This window comes from Phaenicophaeus curvirostris, chromosome Z (assembly GCF_032191515.1).
Source record: "Phaenicophaeus curvirostris isolate KB17595 chromosome Z, BPBGC_Pcur_1.0, whole genome shotgun sequence".
NCBI classification, from domain to species: Eukaryota; Metazoa; Chordata; class Aves; order Cuculiformes; family Cuculidae; genus Phaenicophaeus; species Phaenicophaeus curvirostris.
Window position 1 is genome coordinate 51490442 of NC_091431.1, and position 13473 is coordinate 51503914.

The following is a 13473-nucleotide window of genomic DNA, read 5'->3' on the forward strand; positions in this document are numbered from 1 at the left end:
TTTCTTCAGAAAGCATGTCAAGGAATTCAGGATTCATCATTTTTAAAAGCATTGCATAAATGCAGACTGTTTGATATTGACTGTATGGGATTTCAGATTGCAACCTTAGCTTTGAACCAAAGGTTCTTCAGTGTTTACAGCAGCTGTTCCCTTTTATTTGCATCATTTGGACCAGGTTCTTCAAAGTGCCGTATATTTCTGAAGAAGTATTTGAGAAGTCTTCTAATCAGTTCAAATGGCTGAACACTTCTGAGAAGCCCTTGTAACACATCCACCCATGAAAGCAGGATTTTGAGAACGTGGTTCAAAGCCATGCCCTGCCTACAGCCATTGCTGAATCTTTGTGCAAGACATCCAAGGAGGCACACACTCAGCAAGCTAGAATGGAACAACAGAGGGAATTTCAGTTATCATAGAAGAGTTTGGGTTGGAAGGGACCTTAAAGACCTAGAATCACTAGGCTGAAAATGACCTTTTGTCGAGTCCAACCATTCCTATCTGCCACTAAACCATGTCCGTCAGCACCTCGTCCACCCGTCTTTTAACCACCACCAGGGAAGGTGAGTCAACCACCTCCCTGGGCAGCCTGTTCCAGTGCCCAATGACCCTTTCTGTTAAAAACTTTTTCCTGATGTCCAGTCTGAACCTCCCCTGGTGCAGCTTGAGGCTATTCCCCCTTGTCCTGCCCCCTGTCACTTCCTTTCATGTAGTTGTAGAGAGCAATGAGGTCTCCCCTCAGCCTTCTCTTCTCAAGTCTAAACAACCCCAGCTCTCTCAGCCACTCCTCATAAGCCCTGTTCTCCAGCCCCTTCACCATCTTCATTGCTCTTCCCTGGACTCGCTCCAGAGCCTCAACATCCTTCTGTGGTGAGGGGCCCAGAACTGGCCATCATCTAGTTCAACTCCCTCCCACGGGCAGGGACACCTCCCACCAGACCAGGCGGCTCAAATCCCCACCTAGTCTGGCCTTCAACACTTTACAGGGTTGGGGCATCCAAAACTTCCCTGGGCCACCTGTGCCAGCGTCTCACCACCCTCACAGTGAACAATTTATTCCTAATGTCTCATCTAAATCTTCCTCGTTCCAGTTTATACCCATTCCCCCTCGTTCTGTCACTACAAGCGTTTGTGAACAGTCCCTCCCCAGCTTTTATGCAGGCTCTCTTCGGGTACTGGAAGGGCGCTGTAAGGTACCCCTGGAGCTCTCCCTTCCCCAGGATGAACACCCCAGCCCACGCAGCCTCCCCACGACACACGCCCGCAGACCCGACCCTCCCCAAGGCCTTTCCCCTTCGTGACCGCCGCCCCGCCCCTCACTTCCGGGGCGCCATCTTGGGCGCCGCTCGGCGGGGCGTTGGGGGCGGGCTCGGCCCGGGCCGCAGCGCCGGGGGCGCCGCAGGGGATAGAGCGGCCCCGACATGGCGGACTTCGATAGCAACCCCTTCGCCGACCCAGACCTCAGCAATCCCTTCAAGGTGAGACCGGGGCGGGGAAGGAGGGAAGAAGAGGCCCGGCCCTTCTCCCGCTGAGTGCGGGGGCCGTGTAGGGCCGCGGGGTAACGCTGGGGGGAGGGAGCACTGGGGGGAGCTGCCCTCGCTGAGGGGGGAATTGGAGGGAGCTGCTCTCGCTGAGGGGGGAATTGGAGGGAGCTGCCCTCGCTGAGGGGGGAATTGGAGGGAGCTGCCCTCGCTGAGGGGGGAATTGGGGGGAGCTGCCCTCGCTGAGGGGGGATTTGGGGGGAGCTGCCCTCGCTGAGGGGGGATTTGGGGGAGCTGCCCTCGCGGGGGATGGGGTGTCCGAAGCCGGAGTGCCCTGGCAGGGACGTTGGGGGAAGGGAGGTCTGCCCTGCCGAGGCCTGGGCTGCGGGAGGGTTCCTAGGGTGAGTGGCGAGTTTGGAAGCCCTGGAAACAGCCGCAGCCGCTTCGCACATTCGGGTTTCCATGTTGCCTTTCTGCTGATAAAATAGCACGCACAAATGATGTTTCAGGTGCATTATTTTAAGAGAAAAACACAAGTTATCTGGATTTTGGCAGTAACTTTGAGTGTGCGTAATATTACTACAGTCTTTTTTTCTTCTGTTTGGCTGACCCAGGTAGTGAATTTACTCCGTTTTTCCTCTCTAGCCTCCTCCCAGCTTCAACGCAGCTTGCTTACTTCTCTACACTATTTCTGAAGCATGCAGGGTACTGATACCTAGGCATAAGGTCTGCCTGGTGTCTCAGAATGCTGTGTTGTAATGTATTCTAAAGCTTTTAGGTTTTGCACTATTGATTTTTCATACAGCTGACAATTTTTTTCTTCACCTGCTTTCTTGGCCTCTGCTGTCAAAATGAGCTGACTTCCTTGGATGCTTCCCCTCCTCATGTTTTCTTTCTTTGTTATTTGAATCCTTACTTTAATAATCTGAGAAAACTTTTTTTCCTGCGTTTTATTTCAGGCTGACACTTCAAAGCACAAACATAATATATGTCAGTGAGTTTAGGATGTTGGTTGGAATAATAAAGCTTTTTAAAAATTGAGCTGTCACATTTCGAGCATACTTCTGTGCAGGTAGCTGCTGGAAGCATAGCATTACTGACACTTACTCACTGGAGTCTGTCTGAATCATTACTTTAGTTTATATGGTCATAAAATTTAGGAAGTATTATTCTTTAGGCTAAACACTGGTTTTATTTGAAGTTCACACAGTGCAGTGAACTTCCAGGTGAACAGCAGCCCCGGTGTTTAGGTTGCTGCCAGAAATAGTTTGGACTGGCAGAAATGGCAGTGAGCGTGGTTTTTAAAAATACCTTTCAGCACTGAGCACTGAAAAGGTGTCATTGTTCTAGAATGCGTCTTCAGCAACAAAAATATGTGATGCCTTTCCTCACTTTTTGCAGTCGTTATGGAAATATTTATTGTGTATAGATACCAGATTTATTGTGTATTTGAAACACTGTAGTTGCCTGTGGTGCTCTTCAGCGCAGGTAACTTGTCCTATGTAATGTTTCTGAAACCCAAGGTAGGGACCTACCTAGCCATACTTCTAGTTTGAAGGCATTGCTTAAAGTACAGTAGTTTAGTCCATTTTCTCTTCAGCGAAAGACTTCTACTGTAGCTGTCAGGCAGAATGCATGCTCTACTCATCTGCAAAGCATCACGGTAAAAGGATTCCATAACAACTTCTCTGTGACTTGAAGCTCACTGCTAAACACAGTTCTGGATTTCTTCTGTTTGCAGAAGTTTGTTTAGGAAGGCTGTATACTTGTCTGTCAGAGGCTTTTTTAACTTCCTTCAGTCTTTGCTAATTTCCATCACATTCCACTGCACACAAAAGGTAATCCTGCATGCCTTTAGTTATCCACACAATTAACTTGAAGAGGAGGAAGGCCTTGTAAATGAACCAAGCCTTGATTACTGTCTCATTGGCATAACAGCTTTGAAATTAGTGGATATTAATGCATGTCTGCATTTTAGTTTTGTGTGACTGTGTGTGTTAAAATACTTTACACATAGGACCAGTATTTCCAGATGGACCCTGACAACCTAAATCATGTTGTCTGAACACATTATTCAGATGTACTCAGATTTTTATTTGTCTTTGTTTGATAATTTTATGTATGAAATGTTTAGTTGCTTTCCTTACTCCTGAAGCCTCTTCCTGTGCTAACGTACAATAGCAAACTAGTATGGCAGAGCAAGTGGGGCGGGGACATCATCAGGAAAATAGATCCTTCTTTTTCTTAAATAATTGGTTTTGCTAGTTGTCTGTCATCTACTTGTGAGGTTTCCTGTGACTGTTCTTATGTCTTTTAATAGAAAGATTTCAGATTCTTTCTTGATGTTGAGTTAAAAGTCTGTTCTCTGAGAAGGTAAAGATAAAGTAGAAACATCTAGCTTGCTCAGTATTTTGTATAGTTAATTCTTTTGGATACCTAAAATTAAATAATGTTTCTGTTTCAGTATCTACTGGAAGGAATGGAATTTACTTTCTAAATTAGAGTTCCTTCTTTCAAGTAATAGCTTATTTGGATTGATCATTAAACGTTGACTTTGAGACAGTGGCTACTGAGCATCTGGGTTTTTTTTTAATTGGAAAAAAAAAAATTACCCGAACTGAGTGCAAAAATTGATATGCTTTTGAAGTCATAGTATTCCTCTGTAAATAGCTGTCCTCCAGATACTGTACCAACAAAACCAAGATATATTTTGGGTTGAAAGGCAAGAGGTAATGAAACAAACAGATGAGTAACATGCTAGCATTACAAAGCTTTTAATCACATTCATGTTGTATATAAAATGCATCCATATACTTCACCAATGTAGATGTGATAATCCTGCTATAATTTGATGTAGCAGCATTGTGAAGAAATACGTGTTTGATGTGACCTTAAGTGTCATGGATGAAAACAGACTAATGATGAAAACTATTTAATTTCTTTCACTGAGAAACTTATGTCGTAGCTTATGAGTATGAACTCATACTTGGTGAAGTTCTTGCATGTGAATGATGTAGTCCCACAGCACCCAAACAAGGTGAGTAGAACAGATCTGGTGATGGTTACTGCATTCGCCCACAAGTTGAGGGTGCTAGGCAAATCCATAGAGAGGAGGCAGATCTCAACCCAAATTAGAAAGTCAAGTCAGGGTCTGGATGGAGTCCACTGAAAGTAACCAAGGTCAGCCAACAGCTCCAAAAAGATGTAATTTGTCGTTCTGTCATAACTGCCATTCTTGTGTGGGTGTTGGAGGTACTCCAAGATATGTAAATGTGGCATAGACACCTGAATCGCTCTGACTGAGGTCAGTAGATAACTTAAATCACTAGACGTATTTATTATAAATTTGCTACAGGTGTAATTCCAGTTATAATTTGGATATTAAATTTAATCTGACTCATGAGCACAGATTTATCTTCTGTCTAGTTTGGCAGGAGGTACAAGCTGGAGTTTTGATGCTGAATAGTGTAGGTGGGTGCTGCCTCATGTGGCACCAGAATCTGTACGGTTTACACCCCAATTCCTCAAGTTAAGCTAAAGTGGTAGAAACCTATGGGAAGACAGAGAAATCTTAATTATTTTTGAAGGATCGGAACCCTAGTTACTTTTAATGTTTCTGCAGTATTTATGCTTTAGAAATCAAAAGGGTTTTTGTGTGTCTGTATGCATGTCTGTATGTTTTAATTCCTTTATACAACTATATAAATATACCATATTAAGTTACTTGTCTTTCATATTAGCAAAGGACATAAAATATAAATATTTCTTCTGACTCTATTACCTGTTTTTGCTTTCAAAATTTATAAATTCCTTTAAATCCTGCCTAATTTAATGCTGAACACCATGGTATTGGAAGTGTCCTTTGGGTGTCCTACATGGTAGTTAGCTTTCAAGAGTACACTTCATCAGTGCTGTAACTGCACTGTAATCTGCTAAAACTGTGAAGTGTTTTAATAGATATTTGGTATCAGTTACAGCAGCATTTTTTTCCCAGATTTTCAATAAAGCATTAGCACATGTTGCATTAGTATTATTATTTAACTATATATTGAGATTTAATGCTACAAAGAGGAACAAAATATGTTTCAGAGAAGGGGAGACATTTGAGAGTAGCTTTGAGATGAAGGTGATGCATTGTTAGGTGTCTAATAATTCATTGCAAGACGTGACTCATGCAAGCTTCAGGACCAATATGGCCTTGTGAGCCTCTGAAGTTCTTTTTGGTTTCAGCAATGGAGAACTTGCCTTGCTCAGTAGTAGTTCAGGCCTCTTCATAGCTCTGCTTCTGTGTAGTAATGTGTATAGCAGGAACTGCTTGAGAGCCAAGCATAAGAAACCCCAGATAGCGGCTTTTGTGCAGTCCTATTTAATAATTGTATTTCAGCAGTGCTAGAGAGAAAATCTTCTGTATACCAGTCTGTGAGGGGTGTGGGAAACGGATGATGTCGAACCTGAAATTATGGAAGAGCTGTTGTAGTGGTTTCTCAGGTTTCTTTTTTGTTTGTACTTATAACAATAAATAGTCTTTATTTTGCCTCTGAGTCATTCATTCCTGCAGGTGTTACATTTGTAACCTTTCAGGACAAGTCTTTGTAGTAAGTGGTTGTTAATCATAGATTACAATTTATTATTGTAGGTGCAATACACCTAAGGTTTCCTTTCCATTGTTTAAATCTAAATTGCTTACACTGCTAGCGTACTGTTAAGACAGTGAGATTTGAAATCTCAATTTAGTTGCCCTTTGTGATGTTTCTGTACCTTTACTTGGTCTTGGGCCTAGGATGATGAAGAAAGCAAGCAAGCATAAAGCACTGACGTTTGACAGTGCAAAAAAACATGAGTAGCTTCTTGAAACTTTCTTTTCACTCTATATAACTTCTCCTTATTTCCTTATTTTGGCATAAACAGGGAGAAAGTATTTGGGGAGTTTTGCTGTTTGATTTATACCAATTATTTATTGATCATGTGCAAATTACAATTTCAGGGGCTTAATCTGGCTCAATGTAGAGTGTTACAGGACTGGAAAATGCATCCTTCATGTGCAGGCTATCTTCTTTAATTGTCAGGTCCTAGTTTAAAAGCTGAAATTCAGCAGTGAACAGAGGAGGGGTAAAAAAAAAAAGCTTAAATATCCATTGCTAGTCAAGTACTTTTTTTATCCTTCCATTTTTGTTTTTGCAAGCTAAGCTTTGTCAGAAGTCTCTCCGCAAAAATGCTCATGAGGACATTCTGCAAGTGAAATGGAGAGTTTCAACTGGAGCAACAATAGCTTTGATTGCTGTCCAGAACTGATTTATGGAAAATGGGATGAATGGTTTTCTCTGATCAGGAAATCAAAAAACTCAGACCAAGAAGCATAGTTTTAGGCATTTTTCGTTGCATTTTTGCCTAATTTTCTGAGCCAGTGTTGTGATCTCAGGAAGTGCTCAACAGAGAGCAGTAAGTACAACTGTTGGTGTTGAAATAAAGAAAACAACCCCAAACCCAGTAAACTAAAAACCAGACCTCAGGATTAATTCTTACTGGTAAGTGTACAATTAGTATTGGTCACATTTAGAAAACACTGATGGGAATTGGGTATAGAAAAAAGTTATTATAATCAGCAGTGGGCTTAACTTGAGATGAAAAGAGCTTATCCTTTTCATGTAGCTGGACAAAGCCTTTTAATATCAGCGGTAGGGATAAGGAATTCTAGATGGTCAAGATTGACTTTGCTAGATTTGTGGATCTAAGCTTTTAATTTCCCCAGGGTGGGTTGAGCAGACCCGGTAGACCTCTGGCTTCAGCTGTGTTCTATTTGCAGTCAGAATTTTTTTATGAAATAACATCTTTGCTGAGAGTGTCAGGTAGCTTGCAGGATAAGATTGGATTGTGTCTCTTCTGCTTTCTGTAAACTTTCTTCCAAGCACATAAAGCAACAGGGAAAAGGCGTACCTAGGTGAAGCTGGTTATGGAACATTAAATGCCGAAGAAGTTGATAAAGCAAAGGCTGTTTGATATCAGTGGCTGGTAAAGCAGCGAAGCTGGATAAACCTGTTTGTGGGGATCTTGGAGAGAAAAACTGTATGGTGGCAGGACTGAAGGGTAGCCAGTGACTGATGAGGGAGGTGGTAGGATTGCTACAGTGAATTATTGATAAAGTAAAGAGACTTCATCTTCAAAGAGTTTTTGTGATGAGGAGAACTCTTTTCTCAGCTTGGATTGCAGCTACTCCAGGTGTTACAAAATCATTCTTCACACTTGAGTTTAACGTAGGATTAAGGTCAAACATTGAGATGTCTACAGTCATCTTGATTATCTTATTCCTCCTTTGACTGTATTCAAGGAGCTGGGTCACAGCACTGTGTAACTGATGAAATCAGTGTTTTCTGTATTTTCTTTTTCTAATTTTGTTCACTAAAAATAATTAATCCACCTCTTTTGAAAGTTTTGGGTTGTTATTTTTTGTTCATAGTCTATTATTTCTCCTTGCTCTTTTTTTGGTAGGACTAGCCAGATGTACTTCTCTCTGTTTGCTATTTGGTGTCCTGTGAATTCTGTGTAAAGAAGTAAAGGAACTAAATGAAAACTTCTATCACTTATAAGTGTAGCATTTCAGTTTTATGCTTTTTCCGAACAACATAATTATTGTATTCTTTTGATCTGCAATACTCCTGGTATCCAAGTCTTGGAAGGTAGTCGTCTTGCTTACTTGTCCAGTCAATTGGTGTTAAAATTTAATCGTATTATCTCATTTTCTTACTAGTTATCTTTGTTCCTCCTGTTCTTTTCCTTTTAAGTGTTACCTTAAGTATTTTCCTCCATTCCTTCTTGCCAGCAGGTTTTTTTCTTTGTTCTACTTGGGTTATGTGGTTTTTATTTGAAATCTTGTTTTCAATCGCTGTTGTGTTGTCAAACCATTTTAGTCTCTATCCAAAAGACAGTTCAGAATGGGTGTTTTATAAACCCTGGTTCTTGACTTTTGCCAGTAAGATGTTGCTTTTACTTTTTTAACTAGTCCTTGAAAGCAAACTGTAAACTACTGAAGTAAATTAAATGGTCTATATAGACCATTGATATCACTTACTTGGTTTCATGAAGGGAGCAAAAGGCAACACAAGGACATGTTATTGCTGTTATATTTTTAGCCTGTTTTTTTTTTCTCTGTCTTGCAACATTAAATTATTTGTGTATTAGATAGATGCTTTGGCCTTATTGGTAGAAGAATGGGTGAAAACATGACAACCTGAAGGATAATTTAGAGGGGACAATTCCTATTTCACTACTTTCTCTGCACTTAAAAGAAATAAAAATCACAACTAACAATGTAAACTTAGTTGACGCTCTTCTTCAGAATGTTATGGGGTTATGTATTCTATCTGAGCATCTTCTGTTGGAACAATGCTGGATCCATTCCCAGTGAACATTGAATCATAGATGTGGTTACTACTTCAGCCTTTCATTTACTCATCTCTCCTGTATTAATGAAGCCTGGTAGCTGATGACTAATTTTGGTTTCCTAGACAACAGAGGTCTCTATTCTCTTTAGTTTGGTTTTTAAAAAATGGTAAAAAACTTGTGTAGAATGGATTATTCTGCTCCATTTTAAACATTCTCACTTTTAGTTAATTTTGTTTGTACACCCTTTGTGATAAATGAGTATTGAGTTAGCTTTATCTGTATCTGAGTGATGTGAGTGTAATTTATTAAGGAGACATTTTTAGTAGTTCTATAGGTGTTCTTTCCAATGTGAGATATAAATATGTTGTATTTTCTGGTTTTGTTTTGTTTGTGCTTTTGGTATTTTTTCTTAAATTATTTCTTAATTTTTTTCTTAAATTACTTCTTAATGTAAATGTGAAGTGGTTCTTGCATCTGGTTTTTAGTGATTCAAAGAGTATGATACTAATTTTTGCTTTTGAAACTCACCTTATAGGAGAGAGACTACAAGAAACAGGTAAAATGAAGGAGTAGATGGAAAACAGTTAATTAGGTTGTGACGGTTTCTTAAAACTGTAGTCTCCTGAACTAATTCAGATCTTCATAATATAATCTGAAATCCCCATGTGTGACTTAAACAGACCAATAGCTACAGTAACTGGGTTTGAAAAATGTCTTGTTCTTAAACTCTGTTCTTCTTAACTAATAGTTAAGTAGAAAGATCAGAAACTCAAGGCTGAACTGGCTGGTGTTTGGGTGAGATAGGGTTCAAGAGGGAAATTGGAAATGAAAGGAAGGAATAAAGAGGTGGATGAGATGAGAATTACAGGCATCAGCACTGGAAGGAGCAGGGACTGGGACTAGCTGAGTGACAGAGGAAGAACAGGTAGTGGTGAAGAGTTAGTGCAAGGGTCCCATTCAGCCAGAACTACCGGTCCACCAGCACGTAACTTTCCTAGTCTGAGACTGGACCAGGCATGTCACAATTGCTGCATTCAGTGGTTGAAATCAGATATTTGAAATCTGTGCCAGCAATTTCCAGCCTTCTGTATTGGCAGAAGGTAACCCCATTTTTTAATCACATAAATTGTGCGGTAAGTTGAAGTGTCTGGATATTTGATGGCTCTAGTCATACTGCTGCTTTGTGTTGTTGTCCGTATATTACCACGTATTTGAACTTGTCTTTGTGGCTTTTTTTCCATTTCTTAGTATTAAAACCTCAAAAATAACAAAAAATTAAGGCATTTTAACTATATTATCTGGGTGAAATATCAAATATGGAAAAATAAGTTATGCCAGCCTAGATATAGGTATTCCTATATAATGTTAAAGTTTTTACTGGTTTTAACCATGAGAGTATACAAGTCATGCAACACAGAAATTTGATAGCATTCACGTAAATGTCACTTGTTCTTTGAGTATGTGGTCCTGCACAAGATATATTGTTTGTGTTTGATATTCAGACCAGATTAATTTACAAAATTTTATATTTTATTACTCTGCAGCAGTGAATATGAGTGCTTCACAGTTTTTCTCACTGTATTTAAATGAGTTGGCATTTGCTCCATTCTTTAAAGGATGCCATTCATGAAAGGTAAATGATTCAAAGTAATTCTTTTTGTTACTTAGGATGTCAGGTTTAATCTCTTATAAAATATTGTAAGTAGTGTTTTGTGGTTTGATCCCAGCTGGCAATTAAGCACCATGCAGCTGCTGGCTCACTCCTTACGCTGCTCCCTGGTGGGATGGTGGGAAGGGGGAAGGTAAAGAGTAAGAGTAGTGGCTTGAGATAAAGACTATTTAATAGGACAGCAAAGGAAGATGTAATAATAATAATTTAAAAAGACTATTCCAAACAAGCGATGCACGATGCTATTGCTCACCACCTGCTAACTGATGTTCAGCCTGTTCCTGAGCAGCAATTGCCCCCCCTGTTTATAAATGGAGCAGACATCATATGGTATGGAATGTCCCTTTGGCCAGTTTGGGTTAGCTGTCCTGGCTGTGTCCCCTCCAAGCTTCTTTTGCACCTCCTTGCTGGCAAGGCATGGGAAGCTGAGAAATCCTTGGCTTAGTGTATGCACTACTTAACACATGTATGTTTTTAGTTATTGCTGTCAACATTATTCTCGTCCTAAATCAAAAACACAGCACTATGCCAGCTACTAGGAAGAAAACTAACTCTCTCCCATCTAAAACTAGGACATAGTGTTTTGAAGTGTGAGGTGCAGCTCCTCTTGGCATCAGTTGTTCGATGTACTTAAGGACAACTTGAAGTCTAGCAGCCTGCAGCTGAATATGCAGATACTGAAAAGCTTGTTTCTTTCCATGCTGAGGATTGTTCTAGCATTAGAGAGGCTTGGAGTGAATGAGTATGGGAGAGATACAGATCTCCACGCTAGTAGTACTTGCCCCCTTTAATTGTGAGGTTATTCCTCTTTTTTTCCTGTGATCTCTGGTTTACCTCTTGAGTTTTCTGCTTGTGAGAAGAGATCAGGCCGTGAATTATTATTGAAGTCCAGACTGCGTAATTGGAGTTTTCTAAGAATAGAATTTGAATGCTATTTGCCACGGTGGGGTTCAGTTTGTGTATTTCAATCCAACTGTATTTTTTTTATTATTTTACTAGGTAACAAAACTTTTCTTATATAGAACTGATACTGCATTGCCTTTGAGTAATTAATTGTTTTTCCAGAGCTGCTGCAACTTCTGCACTCAGTAGCAATATTTGGCAGAAGTATAGTGATTGCTATTTCAGAGTATCAATTTAAAAAATAAAATGCCTCTACCCTTCCTGCCCCCTTATTAAACTATCGTTTTCTTGACACTCATGAGTTTTGCTTGCTTTTGCCCTTCAATTCTTTCCACAATTCCTGTGGGGAGGATTGTGAACAAGCAACTAGGTGGGGCTTAGCAGGCTAGGGTGGACCTACCGTAGTAAGTTTTCAACTATACAACTTCTACTATCCTGTGTATTGAATTATGATATTACCTTATCTGTATTCACTTTAAATTCATCCTTTTTATCTTATACTGACAAGTCTACTGAACTAATGCCTACTTCAGATGTCAGATTTAATTCTTCCCATATTTTTTTGTGATCTTTTTTGTCAATGTCTCAATGACTCCTATTTGAATTTTGACAACATTCCCCACACATGCATACTCTCCCTTGTTGTTGTTGTTCATCTGCAACAACATTTTGTGCCAGTCATTTAATTAAAGGTCATGTTACAAGGGAGTAGTCCTTAAGTTTATGCAAGATCTAATGAGATTTTAGTTGTAAGAGTGCATTCAGATCTGGGATGGGAACTAAAAAATATGGTGAACTTGGGGAAGAGACTGTCACCATGGTGGTTCTATTAAAATCACTAATAAATCATGTAGGAAAGCTGATTTTGAATTGCATGTAACACTGTTTTGTGTTAGTTTGTAGAAAGAGCTATTGTTATTTCATTGTCATTAAAATACTTTTTTGCAGCTAAATGTATGCTTTAGACAATAGTGGCAGCATTTTACATGACCAGGAAGGTAGTTCTTGTGTATGCTTACGCAGCATGTATTTTTTAATCTTTGAAGCAATGATTTCTTTGTCTTAAACTTTTTTTTAATGTTAAATCTTTAATTGCCTTGTATTAATAAATTTGTGACTATAGCTAATGGAAAAAACAGACTTCTCATTTGCTGTATCCTTCGAGATTTTGGAGTTGCTAGATATTCTGCCCTGTTTTTTGCTAGCTGTAATTTAGTTAACTGCAGCCATTAAGAAAATACTTGTTTTGCATCTGAAGATTAAGATAAGACTAAGCTAATGCTGTAGTAGAGGTTGGTTCAAAGAATCTAGATTTTATTTTTCAGTAGCTTAATAGTTTGCATATCTACTTAAGTGTAGATTAAGTCGCTATTTTTACTAAATTAGGCAAATATTTCATGTAGAGGTTTTAAATGTAGCAGTCTTTAAAGGAAATAGCAATGTCATTGCGTATCATTGTAAATACATATGTTCTGCTCAGTTTTTATCAACTCCATTTTGTTCTCTAATGTTGAACAAGACTGTTGAAATTAAGAAAATATAGCTATTTTGTATATTTGATGTACCTGTAAAATATTGTGTACTTGTTCTGTGTGTTTGTGTTAGTACAAATACAACTAACCATATTGAGTAAGTGGGTTTATTAATTTTGAAGAAAACCTTCCTTTCATCCACTGTTGCGTTCTGAAGATTCAGTTCCCTTAAATTAAGGCAGAGAAACAATGTAGTGGAGCCAGGCACCACATGGAATGAGTACAATTTTTCTTCGTACAAAGTTGGTGTGGTCTGTGGTAGTGGGCAATTCTGCTCTTGCAGAACTAAGCCTTGCCTGTCTCTAGCACAGAGAAATTTTTCATTCCTGAAATAGCTTTCTCAAGCTAAACCTCAAGCAGTGTTTTTTTAACTATATAGTTCATTGGAGAAAAATAAAACCAACACCTTTTTTCTTAATTTTACCAATTCAGATATAAGCTGAGCCAGAGGTGCTTTTGAAATCATGCAACTGTGATTCCTCAACTTCATTTTCCTGAAATGCTTTTTCTG

General features: G+C 39.4%; 1 protein-coding gene across 1 annotated transcript in view; it reads left to right on the forward strand.

Annotated features, from left to right (window-relative positions):
- Positions 1-1367: 1367 nt before the first annotated feature.
- SCAMP1 (secretory carrier membrane protein 1) overlaps positions 1368-13473 on the forward strand; it is a 40462-nt gene continuing 28356 nt past the window's right edge. The window contains exon 1 of the mRNA XM_069880743.1: positions 1368-1475. Within this exon, the coding sequence (XP_069736844.1) occupies positions 1419-1475 (57 nt within the window). The 5' untranslated portion in view covers positions 1368-1418. The remainder of the gene's footprint in view (positions 1476-13473) is intronic.